Source organism: Balaenoptera acutorostrata, chromosome 8 (assembly GCF_949987535.1).
Source record: "Balaenoptera acutorostrata chromosome 8, mBalAcu1.1, whole genome shotgun sequence".
In the NCBI taxonomy this organism is placed as follows: Eukaryota; Metazoa; Chordata; class Mammalia; order Artiodactyla; family Balaenopteridae; genus Balaenoptera; species Balaenoptera acutorostrata.
Window position 1 is genome coordinate 98577791 of NC_080071.1, and position 20116 is coordinate 98597906.

General features: G+C 37.1%; 1 protein-coding gene across 5 annotated transcripts in view; it reads left to right on the plus strand.

The window, feature by feature from the left end:
• Positions 1-20116, plus strand: part of TUBGCP5 (tubulin gamma complex component 5) — a 57481-nt gene that overhangs the window by 24976 nt on the left and 12389 nt on the right. For all 5 annotated transcript variants that reach the window (XM_007182898.2, XM_057551586.1, XM_057551585.1 and 2 more), the window contains 13 exons: positions 33-129; positions 537-616; positions 1017-1152; positions 3840-3954; positions 8940-9029; positions 9795-9888; positions 10392-10638; positions 12138-12340; positions 13415-13530; positions 15086-15354; positions 16328-16526; positions 18050-18238; positions 19040-19222. In XM_007182898.2, coding sequence (XP_007182960.2) covers positions 33-129; positions 537-616; positions 1017-1152; positions 3840-3954; positions 8940-9029; positions 9795-9888; positions 10392-10638; positions 12138-12340; positions 13415-13530; positions 15086-15354; positions 16328-16526; positions 18050-18238; positions 19040-19222 — 2018 coding nt within the window. The remainder of the gene's footprint in view (positions 1-32; positions 130-536; positions 617-1016; positions 1153-3839; positions 3955-8939; positions 9030-9794; positions 9889-10391; positions 10639-12137; positions 12341-13414; positions 13531-15085; positions 15355-16327; positions 16527-18049; positions 18239-19039; positions 19223-20116) is intronic.

The window sequence follows — 20116 nt, forward strand, 5'->3', positions numbered from 1 at the left end:
GTGATTCATATTTTTCATTTCTTGTTTTAAAGACAGATGCACATTATTCCATACTGTCACTTCTTCTATGTCTGTCTGATTCTCCTTCAAACAGCAATTATGTGGAAACACCAAGAGATAAAGAAGTGGGTACGTTACCAAATGCTCTTCATATATAACAAATAAAAGAGAAATTGGTTTTATGACTTAATTACCAGACATCGAGATTTTATAAAAAGTTGTAAGAAAAATCTGTGAAACTAAAATATTTCTGTTGTCTTAAATGCAACTGTAGTTGTAAATTTTCTTTTAAAATATGAATTCTGACTTTGTAAGTTAAACTTTCAATTATATAAAGAGAAAAATCACTTTTGAAGATAAAGAAATTGAAATTTTAAATGTATTAGACTGTCAATTTATTGAGTGTTTCAATATTTTTGAACTTTCATTTCCCAAGTGTATCTTATTTTGAGTTTCGTTAGACTTTTTATTGTAATTTGAGTTTTTTTCCCACATATTTTTGATCAAGCTGATGAAATTCTTCTGTTACATTTTAGAAAAGAAAGATGATTTCGACTGGGGAAAATACTTGATGGAAGGTGAAGAAATTGACCTTGGCTCAAATGTAGACACACCAGTAAGTAGCAGTGGTTTTGCTACTGAAAATATAAATACATGCCAAGTTATTTAGATGATTTTTATGGGTCCTTCTGCCGTACAGCAACTTATCTAAAACAGGAACACTCTTCACTAAATTAGAGTGGTTTATTATGGAAGTTTTATTAAGATTTTGCACCCAAACATCAGTACTAGGAAGTTGATCAGAAAATATATGTATCCCTTAAGGTGCTGTAAATCTTGGGATTTTGCCACCAAAACTAATTCCATCCTGTAATAGTAACTTTCAAGACATATAGAAAAAAGTTTTATTTGATAAAGTTTTTGCTTTTCTTCTGAAATTTTATTGATCTTTTAGTCTAAATAGCTCCAGTTGTTAGGTGCTCTAAGGGTAAGGTGTATTTCCTTCTTTTAATCAGAATTGGTCTGAAGAAAGTGAAGATGAAGATGATCAACAGCCTTTAAGCAGAGAGGACTCTGGGATTCAGGTGGACAGGACACCATTAGAAGAACAAGATCAAAACAAAAAACTGGGACCTCAAGTCAGCTGGAAAGGTAGTGTGTGTTCTTAGATTCTGGCATCATTTTCTAATAGAAGAATTCTCTAGAAGGAAAGGCAAGCTTTGAGAATCAGTTCCATGTGGTTTAAGATATTGGTAAGCTCTGCCATCCTTAAAAACAAACCTTTTTAAACCATTAGTAGATCTTTCTTCTGTAGTGCCTAAGAAGTAGCTCTATAGAATTAATGTTGAAAAGGCATTTACAGTGCAATTTTGGTCTTTTTTTTTTATATATAGTTCTGAGAACTTTGTTAGTCCTAAATGGTTGTTTCTTTTCTTTTTTTTTTTTTTTTGAGAAGGATTGGCTTTGCTAAAGTTAGTGACTAAATAAAAGGAAAAGATCCATACAATTTATTTATTTATTTATTTATTTATTTATTTTACAATTTAATTTTAAATTTGAATGTCTGCTTTTTCAGTTTTTAGTGAAAAAATATGAATTGGTAGAATCTAGAAAGAGCTGGAAACAACCTTAGAGATTAGAACATCTAATCCTACTTCTCATTTTGTAGATAAAAAACAAAGGCATGGTTACAGTGTTTTTCCCATGGTCACAGCCGTGAAGCTAACCCCAGAAGCTGGGGTCTGTGACCTAGCCCTGTTCATTGTACCTGAACCTTGCCAAATGCACATAAAGTAGTTAAAGCTGGTTTAGCATGCTAACGATTTTCTGCTTTCTTTTCTCTTCCCTTTCTTTTTCATTCTTGAATTGGACCTTTAGGGTAGAGTGTGGATTAATCAGCTCAGAGCACGTGAGCAGCAGCAGCAGCCCGTGCAGGGCCTTTTGGTTTAATTTCTTCTCTTCTGCTCTTTCTGATTCTCATTCGCCTTTCCTTTTCTCTGCCAGCCCAGTGGCAGACTCCTATTCTAATGTATTTGATATCTGTTCTCAAACATGTTGAGTTCTTGTAAAGTACATTGTTTTGGTTGGTCGTATTTCTTTTTTAAAATTACATACTGGTATTATGCTATGCGTAAACTCTGTTCTGTTCCTCTTTTCATTTAACTCTTTTTTTTTTTTTAATTTATTTATTTATTTTTGGCTGTGTTGGGTCTTCGTTTCTGTGCGAGGGCTTTCTCCAGTTGCGGCAAGCGGGGGCCCCTCTTTGTCGCAGTGCACGGGCCTCTCACTGTCGCAGCCTCTCCTGTTGCGGAGCACAGGCTCCAGACGCGCAGGTTCAGTAGTTGTGGCTCATGGGCCTAGCTGCTTCACGGCATGTGGGATCTTCCCGGACTGGGGCTCGAACCCGTGTCCCCTGCATTGGCAGGCAGATTCTTAACTACTGTGCCACTAGGGAAGCCCCTCCTGTCAGTTCTTATACCTTATATCTTCTTAATGACATGTTAACCATGTCTCTTTTCTGGCCAGCCCTCTTGTCTGCAGAGGAAGCAGTGGCAATGAGCATGGGTTTTCTGGTGTAGTTTTTATCCCAAGAGGGTTGCCCCTAAAATTCCTTAATTAAGTGTGATAGTTTTTGGCATAGGTTCTGGATATGTGTCCTTTGTAAAATTAAGACTTTTATTCCTGGGCTTCCCTGGTGGCACAGGGGTTGAGAATCTGCCTGCCAATGCAGGGGACACGGGTTCGAGCCCTGGTCCAGGAAGATCCCACATGCCGCGGAGCAACTGGGCCCGTGAGCCACAACTACTGAGCCTGCGCGTCTGGAGCCTGTGCTCCGCAACAAGAGGCCGCAACAGTGAGAGGCCCGTGCGCTGCGATGAAGAGTGGCCCCCGCTTGCCACAACTAAAGAAAGCCCTCACACAGAAGCGAAGACCCAACACAGCCATAAATGAATGAATAAATAAATAAATGAATAAATAAAAATTAAAAAAAAAAGAATAACTAGCATCACAGGCCCACATGGCAATACCAGAAAACTTTAAAAAAAAAAAAAAGACTTTTATTCCTGCTTTTCTAGGAGTCTTTAATTATAAATAAGTATTGAACTTTATCAAGTGCTGTTTTTTATCTGTGAGATAATTCTATAATTCATCACTTTTACTCTAGTACTGTACTGATAGATTTTTTTGATAGTGAATCATTCTTGAATTCCTGAGCTAAACTTCCTTGATCATTCTGTTATTTTTTTACTACAGTATTGGATTGGGTTAGCCTTTTTTAATTGAGAATTTTTAATCTTTATTCTTTGATGAATTACTTTTTCTTATCATGTCTTTATCTGGTTTTAGAAGCAAGGTTATATTGGCCTCATAAAATGTTAGGCAACTCTCCCTTTTTCTGTTTTCTACAACAATCTGTATAAGATAGCTAATCCTTCAAACCCTAGTACTAGTCCTGAGACTTTGGGGGTGCTTGGGAACATCTTAGGTTACCATTTCAATTTCTTTTATGATTACTGAATTATTCAAGTATACTGATTGTGTGTTTTTATTCATGGGTCATTTTAAAATCGAGTAATTTTTTTTTTTTTTTTTACTGTCTAGCAGTGACATTTAATTAAATTTTGTATGTCTCTCTGTGTATGTGTGTGTGTGTATATATATATGGTTTTAAGTAAATGATTATATATATAAATGTTGTTGAGTAGCTGTTATTTTAAAGACCCTTTGTCAATTGAATATTTGAATGGAATCGTAAGTCCAGATATTGTATCAAAGCTGATCAAGTATTTTGTTGTTAACTCTTATAACTTAAATGTAAATAAATTTCCTTCCACTAGATGAGTCAGATGCCCGAAGCTGGCTGGAACAACATGTGGTCCGTCAGTACTGGACAGTCAGGTCCTCGAGGTTTCCTCATAGTTTACATTTGCACTCCAATCTAGCTGCTGTCTGGTAAGAAGCTATTTTCCATTTCATGTGTTGATAGAGGAAACTTGGATATTTTAATATTTGGTTTTGAGTTGTGACTTAAATCAAATGCTTCCTTGAACTTTTTTTTTCAACATTTTTCAAAATTGAAGTATTGAATTTACAATGTTGTGTTAGTTTCAGGTATACAGCAAAGTGATTGTTATACATACATACATTTATATATGTGTGTGTGTGTATATATAATCCTTTTTCAGATTCTTTTCCATTATGAGTTATTACAAGATGTTGAATATAGTTCCCTATCCTATACAGTAGGTCCTTGTTGTTTACCTGTTTTATATGTAGTAAGGTGTATATGTTAACTCCAAACTCCTAATTTATCTCTCCCCCCTTTCTGCTATCCCCTTTGGTAACAGTACGTTTCTATTCTATGCCTATGAGTGCATTTATGTCTTATAAATAAGTTCATTTCTATCATTTTTTTAGATTCCACATGTAAGTGATATCATGTGATATTTGCCTTTCACTGTCTGACTTACTTCATTTAGTATGATAATCTCTAGGTCCATCCATGTTGCTGCAAATGGCAATGTTTCATTCTTTTTATGGCTGAGTAATATTCCATTGTGTGTATGGGTGTGTGTGTGTGTGTGTGTGTGTACCACATCTTCTTTATCCATTCATCTGTCCATCTGTTGATGGACATGTAGATTGATTCCATGTCTTATCTATTGTAAATAGTGCTGCTATGAACATTGGGGCTCTATTTTTAGTTTTTTAAGGAACCTCTGTACTGTTCTCCATAGTGGCTGTACCAATTTACATTCCCACCAACAGGGGAGGAGGGTTCCTTTTTCTCCAAATCCTCTCCAGCATTTATTATTTGTAGACTTTTTAATGATGGCTATTCTGACTGGTATGAGGTGATACCTCATTGTAGTTTTGATTTGCATTTCTCTAATAATTAGTGTATTGAGCATGTTTTCATGTGCCTGTTGGCCATTTGTATATCTTTGGGGAAATGTCTTTAGGTTTTCTACCCATTTTTTGATTGGGTTGTTTGTTTTTTTCATATTAAGCTGTATGAGCTGTTTATATATTTTGGAAATTAATCCCTTGTCATTTGCATCATTTGCAAATATTTTCTCCCTGTCAGGTTGTCTTTTTGTTTTGCTTATGATTTCCTTTACTGTACAAAAACTTTTGAATTTAATTAGGTCCCATTTGTTTATTTTTCTCTTTATTTCCATTACTCTAGGAAACGGATCCAAAAAAATATTGCTGAGATTTATGTCAAAGAGTTTTCTGCCTATGTTTACCTCTAGGAGTTTTATAGTGTCCAGTTTTATATTTAGGTCTTTAATCCATTTTGAGTTTATTTGTGTATATGGTGTTAGAGACTGTTCTAATTTCATTCTTTTACATGTAGCTGTCCAGTGCCCAGCACCACTTATTGAAGAGACTGTTTTTCTCCATTGCATATTCTTGCCTCCTTTGTCGTAGATTAATTAACCATGAGCGTGTGGGTTTATTTCTGGGCTTTCTATCCTGTTCCATTGATCTGTGTGTCTGTTTTTGTGCCAGTACCATACTGTATTAATTACTGTAATTTTGTAATATAGTCTGAAGTCAGGGAGCCTGATTCCTCCACCTTCGTTTTTCTTTCTCAAGATTGTTTTGGCTATTCAAGGTCTTTTGTGTCTCCATACACATTTAAAATTTTCTTGTTCTGGTTCTGTGAAAAATGCCATTGGTAATTTGATAGGGATTGCATTGAATCTGTAGATTGCCTTAGGTAGTATGGTCATTTTAACAATATTGATTCTTCCAATCCAAGAATACGGTATATCTTTCCAGCTGTTTGTATCCTCTTCAATTTCTTTCATCAGTGTCTTACAGTTTTCGGAGTACAGGTCTTTTGCCTCCTTAGGTAGGTTTACTCCTAGGTATTTTATTCTTTTTGATGAAGTGGTAAATGGGATTATTTCTTTAATTTCTCTTTCTGATATTTCATTGTTAGTGTATAGAATTACAACAGATTTCTATATATTAATTTTGTATCTAGCAACTTTACTGAATTCATTGATAAGCTCTAGTAGTTTTCTGGTAGCATCTTTAGGATTTTCTTGTATATATTATCATGTCATCTGCAAACAGTGACAGTTTTACTTCTTTTCCAATTTAGATTCCTTTTATTTCTTTTTCTTCTCTGATTGCTGTGGCTAGGACTTCCAAAATTATGTTGAATAAAAGCGGCAAGAGTGGGCATCCTTGTCTTGTGTCTAATGTTCGAGGAAGAACATTTCGCCTTTGAGTATGATGTTAGCTGGGCTTATTGTATATGGCCTTTATTATGTTGAGGTATGTTCCCTCTATACCCATTTTTTCGAGAGTTTTTATCATTAATGGATGTTGAATTTTGTCAAAAGCTTTTTCTGCATCTATTGAGATGGTCATGTAATTTTTATTCTTCAATTTATTAATGTTATGTATCACATTGATTTGCAGATGTTGAATCATCCTTGCATCCCTGGGATAAACCCCACTTGATCATGGTGTATGATTCTTTTAATGTATTGTTCAAGTCAGTTTGCTAGTATTTTGCTGAGGACTTTTGCATCTGTGTTCATCAGTGATACTGGCCTGTAATTTTCTTTTTTTGTGTGATATCTTTGTCTGGTTTTGGTATCGGTGATGGTGGCCTCATAAAATGAGGTTAGAAGTGTTCCTTCCTCTGCAAATTTTTTGAATAGTTTCAGAAGGATAGCTGTTAACTCTTCTCTAAATGTTTGGTAGAATTCACGAATTCACCTGTGAAGCCACCTGGTCCTGGACTTTTGTTCGTTGGGACTTTCTTTGATTACTGATCCAATTTAATTACTGGAAATTGATCTGTTCATATTTTCTATTTCTTCCTGATTCGGTCTTGGGAGATTGTATATTCCCAGGAATTTGTCCATTTCTTCTAGGTTGTTCATTTTATTAGGCATATAGTTGCTCGTAGTAGTCTCTTGTGACCGTTTGTATTTCTGTGGTGTCAGTTGTAACTTCTTATTCATTTCTGATTTTATTGAGTTGGGCCTTCTCTCTTTTTTTTTCTTTTTTTTTTTTTTTGATGAGTCTGATAAACAAGTTACCAAATTTGTTTATCTTTTCAAGGAACCAGCTCTTAGTTTCATTGATCTTTTCTATTATGTTTTTGTCTCTATTTCATTTACTTCCGCTGTGGAGCTTTATGATTTTTCCTTTTACTAGCTTTGGGTTTTATTTGTTCTTCTTTTTCTAGTTCCTTTAGGTGTGAGGTTAGCTTGATTATTTGAGATTTTTCTTTTTTCCTGAGTTAGGTTTGTATTACTGTAAACATCCCTCTTAGAACTGCTTTTGCTGTGTCCAGTAGATTTGGATCATTGTGTTTCCACTTTCATTTGTCTCCAAGTATTTTTTTATTTCCTCTTTGATTTCATCAGTGACCTGTTGCAGACTGGTTTTCTTGCCTCTGGTGTCTGCCCCCTGGTGGGTAAGACTAGTCCAGGGGCTTGTTCAGGCTTCCTTGTTCAGGCAGGAGGTACTGGTGCCTGCCCACTGATGTGTGAAGCTGGGTCTTGTCCCTCTTGTGGGCAGGGTTGTATCTGTGGGCGTGTGTAGAGGCGGCTGTGGGCTCAGGAAGTCTTTAGGCAGCCTTTCTGCTGAGGGGAGGGGCTGTGTCCCTGCCCAGTTTGTTATTTCACCTGTGGCGTCCCCACACTGGAGCCTGCAGCCTACTGGGTGGGGCCAGGTCCTGGTGCCCAGAGGTCGGCCTCCATGAGAGCTCACGCAGGTGAATGCTCCCTGATATAGCCACCACCAGGGTCTTTGTCCCCAGGATGAGCCACCAGCCATCCCCCACCTCCCCAAGAGACCCTCCAAGACCAGCAGGTAGGTCTGGCCCGGGCTCCTATCATATTGCTGCCTTTGCCCTCAGTCTCGGTGCTCGTGAGATTTTGTGTGTGCCCTTAAGAGTGGAGTCTCTATTTCTCTCCATCCTGTGGAGCTCCTGCAGTCAAGCCCCACTGGCCTTCAAAGCCAAATGCTCTGGGGGCTCCTCATCCCGGTGCCAGACCCCCCAGACTGGGGCGTGCCTCACATGTGGGAGAACCTCTATAATATAATTATTTTCTGGTTTGTGGGTCACCCACCTGGGGAGTATCGGATTTGATTATATCACGAGTCTGCCTCTCCTACCTGTCTTGTTGTGGTTCCTTCTTTAACATTTTCTGGTATGTCTCAGTGTTTTTCATCAGTTTTTCTTTCCACAGTTAGTTGTAATTTTGCTGTGCTCGTGAGAGGATGTGAGCTTAGGGTCCTTCTACTCTGCCATCTTGACCGCTCTCCTCAGTCACTTATTCTTCATAACACTTTGCACTTGCCACTTAACCTGTGATCAGTTCCTCATCGAACTAGCTCCGCTTGCCTGATGAGCAGCAAGCCAAGTGCTGAAACTCCCAAGGTTTGCAGCAGAACGGGTTTATTCACAAGGCAGCCAAGTGAGAAGGGAAAACAAATCTCAAATCTGCTTTTCCTTGAAATTTTTAACAATTCCAATTAAGCAGTTTTGTTATTTAATTATTATTTTTAAAATGAAATTATTTAACTATAATCTGTCTTTTGATTTGTTATTTTCAAAGTGAATGGATTGGTATATATTAGGCCATTTATTTTATTTCTGTTTTAGTGTACTTACTGCAAAAATAGTTACTATTTTTCCAAAACAACACTACATAGTTTTAAATATTTGCCGAAGTCAGCAATAAACATAGCAGTTAGAATTGCTCTGAAAGTGCTTCTCTGAGAGTATATCAGTTGACTTGTGAAAATGAATATGGGAGGAAATTTAAAGTATGTATTAATGTTTATTTGCTTATTGATTACTGGTTAAATAACCACTAAATTACACATATTCTTTGAGACTTCTACTTTTACTTAATGAGAAATCTTTTCATTGACATTTGATGTTTGTTATCTAATAGGGACCAACATTTGTACAGCAGTGACCCATTATATGTTCCAGATGACAGAGTTTTTGTTACTGAGACGCAGGTTATTCGGGAAACCCTTTGGTAAGACCTGTTAACCTAATTCATAGTCTAAAGACTTTATTAATGAGAAGCAGAATTTTGGTTTTTTGAAGAAAAATGTTTGAGGGTTTTTCACATGCATATTAGAAATAGGCCATTAGGTATGAACCCAAGTCAGGTCCCTGTGGACACCTAAATTTGGATTGGCAGACTCAGGAAGCCCAAACTTTAGAGTCGACCATGGAGATTTTGGTATATTTACTTCTTTTCCATTTTAAATAATGTCATATATGATTTAACCAGGATTAGACTATCACTTTTTAAATATCTGAATTCAAGTTAAGGTTTCTAATTTTCTGCTTACTGCTTTTTAGGCAGAGCATATCAGTGAGAGTTACCTGTGCCCTGTACCTAGGAACCAGGAATCTAAGAATTTAGATTGTGTTCACACAAAAATGAAGATGAAGAATGTAACATGTAGTGCTGTTACTACTGAGATTTCCAGTTTCTGGTTCTTTCTGCCATAAAATATAATACTGACATGCTTAAAAGTGGGAAGATCTGTTTGGACCATCACGTATGTGAGGAAATGTTTTGACAATACTGTTTTGTACTTTTTTAAAGATGGTACTGAAATAATCAATCTTAAAGTAATCAGATAAAAAGACTGATGTCTTCTATTTTCTAATTATCTGACCTCTTTGTCTTCCCTTACCCTCCCCTTCTGAATCTTTTATTAAAATTTCTTAGGCACTACTGTAGTGAATATTTTTCTAAACTTAAAGTACATTCATCTTTTTATTTCAGGTTACTTTCAGGGGTAAAAAAGCTCTTTATATTTCAGCTGATAGATGGAAAGGTAACTGTGAGGAACAATATTATAGTAACTCATTTGACACATGTAAGTTATTTGTATTTATTGTAATTAAAATTAAATAATAAGATTTATGTAAATCATGGTTATGTAACTTTAGAACATTTTGCAATATTAAAATTAACTATTAAATATATTTAAGTTACAAAAGGCAAAATTAAGTTTGTATTTTTATAGTGCTTAGAGAATTCTTTTATATTGTTTGTGGTGTTCATATTTAGTTTTGATTTGTATTTTCTGTCATTCTTTATTGGGAAAGCTGTCTACTGTAAATTTTTTGCCTACAGTACATTTACCTTATATTTATGTGTTTTTTTAAAAGTATAAGCCACAGTTCTATATTTTATAAAAATTAATGCTTACACTGTTTCCTCTGAATGTAAAACTAAATACTCGTTTTATTACTTTGTCTTTTACTAAGCATACTGTTTAAAAAAGTCACAAAAGAAATATTTTACAGTGAGGGGGATATGAATTAGAATGCCTACAGAAGACTGACTTTAAATCATTCTGGTTTGCTTCTGTTGTAGAGCTGTTTACGATCAGTGCTAGAACAAATAGCAGCATATGGCCAGGTTGTGTTTCGACTCCAGGAGTTTATTGATGAAATCATGGGGCACAGCTCTGAAAGCCTGTTACCTGGAAATAGTTCCGTTCCTAAGAAGTCGACAGAAGCACCTTTTAGAACATACCAGGCTTTCATGTGGGCCCTGTACAAATACTTCATTAGTTTCAAAGAGGAACTTACAGAAATTGAGAAGTGCATCATCAATAATGGTATTTAAATATTCTTCCCTTTTACTCATAACACACGTAACTCATATTTTGAATGCCATTTAGGTTAATAATTGATATAAGATTTGAAAATTACATGGCAAATAAGTAATTCTCCTGAATACACTCATTTTTTTAAATTATTTTAAATTTGTCTTTTTAAGCCATTCATATCTCTAAAAATCCAAACAGTATAGAAAGATTTACAGTGAAATTTTTTCCTCCTGCATTAGTTCCCCAGCCTAGAGACAACCAACTGATCCATTTCTTGTGCATCCTTCCAGAAATAATTTAGACATATGCAAGCAACATATATTCATATACATATGCCTAGTAGTCTTTTAACTGCTCTCTTCAAATTGCTTTCTAATTTAAATTTTGAGGATTATACCGTACAAGTATTTAAAGAGCCTCCTCGTTCTTTTTTACATATTGAGCATTTTGTTGTATATCATAGACCAGCCCCCTTTTGATGGACATTTGGGCTGTATCTGATCTTTTCCTGTTGGCAACAGTGCTGCAGTGATAACCACTTACATACAAGTAATTGTACATATGTGCACCAACTTACCTATAGCACAAATTTTTAAGAGTGGAATTGCTAAGTCAAAGGGTATGTGATGGCATATGTGATTTTAGTAGATATTGCCACATTGTTCTCCACGGAGGTACAGATAAATAACTTTACACCCTTGCCAGCAATATATATGGGTACCCGTTTGTTCCCAGTCTTGCCAGCAGTGTGTTATCAAACTTTTGGGTCTTCACCAATATGACAGGTGAAAATGGTAACCCAGTGCAGGTTTTCCCCCTTAACTTTTATTTACAACTAATGCAAAAAATAGTACATTGAGGTCCCATGTTCCCATCACCCAGCGTCCTCCAGTGTTGACACCTATAGTACATTATCAAAACTAGGAAATTGACATTGGCACAGTACATTAACTAGTCTGCAGGTCTGACATGGGTTTCACCAGTTTTGCAGGGCCTTGTTTTTTTGCGAGGAGGTAAGCAGTATCTTTCTGCCGTTCTTTTACATTTTATCACATATGTAGATCTGTAAGACCGCCTCCATATTTAGGGTTCAGAGCTGTGCCATCCTGACGAAGGGACTTGCTCTTGTTGCCTTTAGTAGTCACCCTCTCTGCCTCCCCGCACTAAAACAGGAGCCCATTGTAGTCTGTTTTGTATTTGCCCAGAGTAGTTTTATTCTGCATTTTTTTTTCATAAGTGAGGTTGAGTATCTTTCTATATGTTTAAGAATTGCTTGAATTTCCTTTTTCATGAATTGTCACTTCCTTTGTTCATTATTTTTCTGCTGAGTTGTCTTTTCCTTCTTTAGGGGGTTCTTTTTTGGGGGAAATCAGTTCCTTGTAACATGAGATTAAAACCTGCCATCCTCCGGTTTGCCATGCCTTTCCATAAGTAGGTTAGCATTTATATCACATTTTGAATGCAGATATTTTTCCTTGCTAATGAGTTTGATTTCTTGATATTTGCAGATACTACAATAACTCTTGCAATAGTGGTGGACAAGTTGTCACCTCGATTAGCTCAGCTCAAGGTTCTGCACAAAGTGTTTAGTACTGGAGTAGCAGAAGTTCCACCTGACACTCGAAATGTCGTTCGAGCATCTCACCTGCTCAACACCCTGTACAAAGCCATCCTTGAATATGACAATGTTGGAGAAGCCTCTGAGCAAACTGTATGTGGGGATCCTTGTCTAGTCCACCGTGTGTGACTAATTCTGCTCAGCCATAGGAGTGGTTGATAGCCTGTCGTAGATATTTGTAAAAATAGTGTATCAGACAGCTGTTGTGAGTTTTCAAATTAGGTTCTAAATTTGAGGCTGCAGGAAACTAGCTTTTCATCTATAATTGCCAAGATCACCAGATGGATGAGGCAAGAATAAAACAAAACATAAAAGCAAGATGTGAAAAATACCTAGCTGATTTATATAGATATTTGTAATAACTCTTTCTTAAATAAAAATACAGATCTATTATATGAGGTATCTAGAGTAGTCAAATTCTGTTTCTAGTCAAATAGAAACAGAGAAGAGAATGGTGGTTACCAGGGACCGGGGGAGAGGAGAAAATGGGTTAGTTAATGGGTACAGAGTTTCAGTTTTGTAGCCTGAAAAAGGTTTAGGAGGTCTGTTTTCATAACAATATGAATACATTTAACAGTACCAAACTGTACACTTTAAAATGGTTAAGACAGTATAGTTTATATTATGTATTTTTTTACCATAATTTTAAAAAATACAAATCTAGACTTTAATCTAGAAAGCTGCATGTTTCTTTGGGTACATAATTTAGGTGTTTTGCCTAGTTTGTTGGTGTGACTCTTTTTCCTCACCATTTTGGTACTGCATTTCAATAAAAAGTTGATTTCTTTCAGCTCTGTAATTTCTTTTTATTAGGAACTATAGTAGAACAGAATCACTTCCTTGTTGTTAATGGACATTTTGCTAATAGCACTGTTTGGATAGGATAACCATATCCCAGTTTGGACTGTCCAGTTTAGACCTGTTGTCCCTGTAACTTTCACTCCTAAGAGGGTCCTGCTATGGACAATGTGGTCTTCTTATATTTAGGTGAGGTTTTTCATAAGGATTTTATAGCATGTGGTTTGGATTTTTAATTTCTTACTTTGTTTCAAAAAACATAGAAATTGGATCACTTTTTAAAAGGTGCTTCAGAAACGCTTGAGCCTCATTTTATCTGGAGATGAGGGAGTTCTGAGAATGGTTGTGCGTGCTGCACTGTCTCCTCAGGTCTCCTTGCTGTTCTCGCTCTGGGTGGAGACCGTGCGGCCCTACCTGCAGACTGTAGATGAGTGGATCGTGCATGGGCACCTGTGCGACTGTGCCCGGGAGTTCATCATCCAGAGGTGAGGGAGGCACACCAGGAGCTGGCTTGACCTCTCTTCTCCCGTGTGGAGGTCGTACACTTCTGTTAGCTTCACATGATCCATAGGCAAGTTCTGTTGCATTTTTATAGAAGACATCAGGTACCAGTCCAAAAATGATTTTTCCAAGTTTTATGTCAATCACAGCTTTGCTTATAAGCAAATTATATTTTTGAGTGATCGTGTGTTTATGGCTGGTATGGTGAAAGACGCACTGAGTCCCTTAAAATGAATTAGGTGATGTCAGATGGCTTCATTAATGGGAACCAATGGGAATAAATTATCTATGAGATAAAAGATGTGAAAATATTACAGAATATGCCTCTAATATATTTATTTCTCCTAATTAGCTGCTCTTTTTACCTTTTTAGTATAATATTTAATAAAACAATTAAGGAAAGTCTTAATCATCATAAAATCTATTTATGATGATTCCCCTTCACTTAATTGATTTTTCTGAACAGAATCATGGAAACTGCAATATAGAACTATTTGCACTCTCTTAACTCAGTCTTAAGTTCTGCACTCTGTACAGATACATGTTTTTTGTTTTGTTTTTTTTTTATTTATTTATTTATTTATTTATTTATTTATTTATTTTATTTTTGGCTGCGTTGGGTCTTCGTTGTGGCATGTGAGCTTTCTCCAGTTGCGACGAGCGGGGCCTACTCATCTTTGCAGTGCATGGGCGTCTCATTGCAGTGGCTTCTCTTGTTGCAAAGCATGGGCTCTAGGCATATGGGCTTCAATAGTTGAAGCATGCAAGCTTCAGTAGTTGTGGCTCGCGGGCTCTAGAGCACAGGCTCAGTAGTTGTGGCACATGGGCTTAGTTGCTCCGCAGCATGTGGGATCTTCCCAGACTGGGGCTCGAACCCGTGTCCCCTGCATTGGCAGGCAGATTCTTAACCACTGCACCACCAAGGAAGTTCCTAGATACATGTTTTTATTGATAGCTATCCATTTAACTCATCAGAGAGAGTAACTTTCTTAGAGCTACAGAAAGGTAACCCTGTTTACACAGTGCTCACATAAAAGAACTGGCCTTTCTTTAGCTGAATCTTGGGTCTCATTATGTCTTGTTTCTTCTGTTGCACATGAAGATTTTTGTAAAAATGAGATTCTGACTATCCTTAGGGAGTGATGGGTACACCTTGTTTCATTGTTAAAATAGTCTAGTGGAAATAATTGTGGGAAAAATGATGTGGAATTCTGGAGTTTACTTTCAGAGGAGATGGGTAAACTTTTATTCTACCTTTAAAGAGAACCAAATTAATCATATTTTGTTTAATTCCAATTCAGGAAACTTTCTGCTTAGTTAGATTTTACCTATACCATTCACAGTATTTGTCCACTTTTCTTTGTTAAGCTGAAGTCAGGTAAAACATCTGTCCCATTTTACCTAAAGATTGCATTGTTTTACTAATAATTGATATTACTGTGTTTTGGAATGTTTGGACAACATGCCTAAGCTAGAATAGATATACTGTTGTTTTTAAGGAAGAAAAGTTAAAGTTTAAATTCTTTTGAATCCCTATAGAAACAAGAATGTTCCGGTAAATCACAGAGACTTTTGGTATGCAACTTACACACTATACAGTGTATCGGAAAAGACAGAAAACGAAGAAAAACTGAGTGATAACGCTAGTGCGAGTTCTGGCAGTGATCAAGGGCCCTCCAGCAGGCAGCACACCATGGTGTCCTTCCTGAAACCCGTCCTCAAGCAGATCATAATGGCTGGCAAGTCAATGCAGCTGCTGAAGAACCTGCAATGCATGGAGAGCACCACGTGCCAAGCCACAGCCAGAGGTAACCCCTTAGTGGTGGAGTAGCTGCTCCAATCTTCACGCTTGCCATCCTGAGATACGTCATTATTTTGCAGTTTGAAAATTATCAAAGCCTTTTATTTTCATGGAAGTGATCACCATGATCAAACTGATAGATAATGCTGCTCCTGACTGAAAAAAGATTGTCCTCATTGGAAACTTTTATCACGGTGTTTGAAAGGCAGTGATAATACGTTCCACATGCATTTTACTTATTCTTGATGCCTTAGGACTGGTCCTTTAACAATAATTCTCTGCTATTTCTTAATGCAGAGCAGCATTTGGCCCCTGAGGACATGAACTCTGGCAGATAGGAATTTGTTGGTGAACGGTTCAGACTTGATCATAGATTTTGAGAAAATCTTGATATAATTTCTGTTTTTTTTGGATGTTATTTAAGCAATATACTTAAGGTTTTATCAACTGACTAAAAAGGCTTTGAGAGGTATAGATGTGACCTTAGTTGTTTTGTTTGTAAATCATCTTAATGTTACGTTAATTAGTTTGAATTATTATATCTACTTTAAGTAATATTTTCACTTTGTGGAATGTTTCTTTTTTAACTGAATAATAAAATGTAAAGAACTTTCCAGGGCCACTGTTGAAAGTGTTTTTTCCAATGTAATTGTGATTCCTATTAGTGTTATCATAGTGCTATCTAATATAATGGTAGCTTTACTTTCAGGCATCCTGCTTATGCTGTTACTCTGTTCAGAAAAAAACTAGCTTATACTTTGAATGTTTAACCATGAACTTTGCAATTGTCTAACAGGGTATAAAAATGTTTAGTTTTACTAAGGGTAGTATACTGTAAGGGTAACAAAACAGGGATAGACCTTCATAGGCCAAAGGAAAGATACCAGGCTATAGTATATTTAGATAAGTTTACTTAATATTTCGTAATGTTAGTTATTTACTAGAACATAATTCACCTTACGCATTTCTTTATGTTTCAGATGCAGAAAGAAAAAGTCTGTATACCCTGTTTCTGGAGTCTGTGCAGTCTCGTCTTCGACACGGAGAAGACTCCACTGCACAGGCCCTCACTGAGCAGCAGGCCACCAGAGAGACCCTCATTAAGATGCAGTCCATTGCCGAGAGGCACCTTGAACTGGATGATGTTCGTGATCCACTGCTGGCGATTAATTTTGCAAGGTGATACACACCTGCAGGATTTTCAATGTTTGAAATGGCAGAATCCGTGCTGCAATATTTAGTAACTGTTATCTCTGCCAGGTAGGGCTTTCCAGCCTTAAAAATAGAAACCTTTGTAGCCTCTCCTTTCTAATGAATGAAATACAAGAATATATTGTGTTCACTTATTTCAGATACATAATTTAGCCTCCTTATTATTTGTGAAAGTCCACAGATTTTCACGTGCCCTAGGCCCACGGGCAGCGCTGTCACTCATACAGAAGACGCTCATGGAAGTTGGGGGTCCTGGGACATGTTGAGTCAGACCCTCCCGATGTATCTTGGCCCTTAGGGGCTTTTAGGTAATTGCCCCAATGAAATAAGTTATTAGTACCCACACAATACCCTGTTTATTGTCTAATGGCCATTATTCACTACTTTCAACCCTAATGGCTAGAAAGACCTACTCAGTACTTGATCTTTTAGGCAGAAGCAACTCTGTGAAGGACTGCTTCACACAAAGAATACTTTGAGGAAAAAGATTTTTATTTCTATAATAGTTGGTAATTTTATGACTCAAGATAAATATGGGACTCCAGAGTTTTGATTTAAGAGAATTCTGTTGAGATGAATGAATAAAGAACATGTGGTGTATATGTATACAGTGGAATACTACTCAGTCATTAAAAAGAATGAAATTCTGCCATTTGCAGCAATATGGATGGACTTAGAGGATATTATACTTATTGAAATAAGTCAGAGAAAAACAAATAATGTATGATATCACTTATATGGGAAATCTAAAAAAAATACAGGGCTTCCCTGGTGGCTCAGTGGTTAAGAATCCGCCTGCCAGTGCAGGGGACCCGGGTTCAATCCCTGGTCCAGGAAGATCCCACATGCCGCGGAACAGCTAAGCCTGTGTGCAACAACTACTGAGCCTGCACTCTAGAGCCCGTGAGCCACAAATACTGAGCCCATGTGCCACAACTACTGAAGCCCACATGCCTAGAGCCCATGCTCCGCAGCAAGAGAAGCCACCGCAATGAGAAGCCTGTGCACCGCAATGAAGAGTAGCACCCGCTCGCCACAACTAGAGAAAGCCCGTGCGCAGCAACGAAGACCCAACGCAGCCAAAAAATAAATAAATAAATAAATTTTAAAAATAAAAATAAAAAATACAACAAACTGGTGAATATGGCAAAAAAGAGACAGATATAAAGAACAAAATATTGGTTTACCAGTGGGGAGAGGGAAGGGGGAGGGGCAAGATAAGGGTGAGGAATTAAGAGGCACAAATTACTATGTATAAAATAAATAAGCTACAAGGATACATTGTACAGCGCAGGGAATATGCCAGTATTTTATAATAACTATAGAGTATAACCTTTAAAAATTGTGAATCACTATGTTGTACACCTGAAACTTATATAATATTGTAAATCAACTGTACCTCCATTAAAAGAAAAAAGAATTGATGTCTTTTTTTAAAAAGAGAATTCTGTTGACAGCTCTTAAAAAGAAGACATATTTTTATATTAAAGGTTGTATTTGGAACAGAGTGACTTTCACGAGAAGTTTGCGGGTGGAGACATATGTGTGGATAGATCATCAGAATCTGTGACTTGCCAGACTTTTGAATTAACGCTGAGATCTTGCCTCTATCCTCATATTGACAAGCAGTATCTAGATTGCTGTGGAAACCTCATGCGAACTCTAAAAAAAGATTACAGGTATGAGGAGTGGTTTCATTTGGGAGGTAGTCGGTAGTTTATTGTACTTTAAGAATAGCTGAAGTTATTTTTAAACCTAGATTTCAAGCTAATTTTTATTAGAGTAAGGAATGGATATGCAATAAACAGTTTTCTTTTGAGAGGATCAGTAGACCATCAGTGTTTTCTTAACTTTATTGTGTAATTTGTTTCTGAGAATTTATCCCAAATGAAATATAGCAAAAGCTTGTTACACAAAAATGCTTGTCATGAAGTTCGCTATCAGAGAAAAAACATGAAATTACTTAGTAATGGATGACTAGTTCTTTAAATTGTGGCATATCCATATTAAAATATGGCATATTCATTTCCGTGTATGAACTTTGTAAAGTTCATACAAATTATGTTTATACAGAGTTTTAAATAATGTAAAGTTTCTTAAATCTTAAAAAATAGGATATATAATATGGTAGGAACTATTTTTTTTAATGCATGGAAAAAAACACTGGGAAGAAATACCCTAAATATTAACAGTGGAAATTCGTCATGAATTGGATTAACTTTTTTTATTACACTTTTGTGACTTTGCCAAATTTTCTTCAATGTTAAGAAAAATAACTTCTTTTTGATTATTAAAAGTAAACCATATGCTGTTTTTATTATTTTTGAAAATCTTTAAGATGTGTTAGTATTTCTAATTTTAGTAAATGTACAGTGTAAACCCATTTCACTAAAAATGATGGTGTACAAAACCTGATCCTGATCTAGAATCCTATCTTATGAGCCTAAGATCTTTCTGTCACTTATTTTCTCTTCATTCAGGTTGGTTGAGTACTTGCAGGCCATGAGGAATTTCTTCTTAATGGAAGGGGGAGATACCATGTATGACTTCTACACGTCAATTTTTGATAAAATAAGAGAAAAGGAAACCTGGCAGAATGTGTCTTTTCTTAATGTCCAGCTTCAAGAAGCAGTAGGACAGCGTTATCCTGAAGACAGTTCTCGGTAAAATATGGGAGGACCTTTTATTTTAAATATTATAAGATAATCCATGTGTCATGAACTCTTTTATATGTTATCTTATTTAATCCTCACACCAACCCCTATGAGTTTTACTAATGTTATTTTACACATTAGAAAACTGAGGCAGGGACTTCCCTGGTGGTCCAGTGGGTAAGACTCCGGGCTCCCAGTGCAGGGAGCCCAGGTTCGATCCCTGGTCGGGGAACTAGATCCCACATGCCGCAACTAATAGTTCATATGCCGTAACGAAAAAGATCCCGCATGCCCCAGCAAAGATCCCACGTGCTACGACTAAGACCCGACACAGCCAAATAAATAAATATTTTGAGAAAAAAAAAAAAGCTGAGACAGCAGCGACTTGCCCACTGAGTGAGAGATGTGAGATGGCACTGTGTGGTCTCTCAGGGTCTGATGGCCTTGCTCACATGGCTGGAGTCCATGCTGGCCGCCTTCCTTCCCCACGCCTTGCTCTCCAGCCGGCTGCACCGGCCTTCACTGTGCTGTCACAGGCGGTGTTCTGAGAGAGTGAGAGCAGAGCCCTTGGCACTGGCCAAGGCCTGAGCTGCAGCCCTCACCTCACAGACCCTCACTTCCACCACAAACCAAGTCAGAGGCCAGACCAGTTAGAGGGGAAATAGATTCCACCACTTTTCACAGACAGGGTTGCCTGTTTTCGAGCTGCTGTACTAGCTTATCCCCAGCTAGGGAGCTCACCTTCCCTCCTCGCTGTCAGTCTGCCTGCGGAGCAACTGGGCCAGGCCTGTGGGTTGGTGCCATTAAGTCTTTGTGTAACAGAGGCTCATTTTCCACCCTGCTTGTTGGTCCTTTTCCTGTTCCATGGCCTTGCTTGGCTACCTTGCTTGGCTCCCTCAGTGG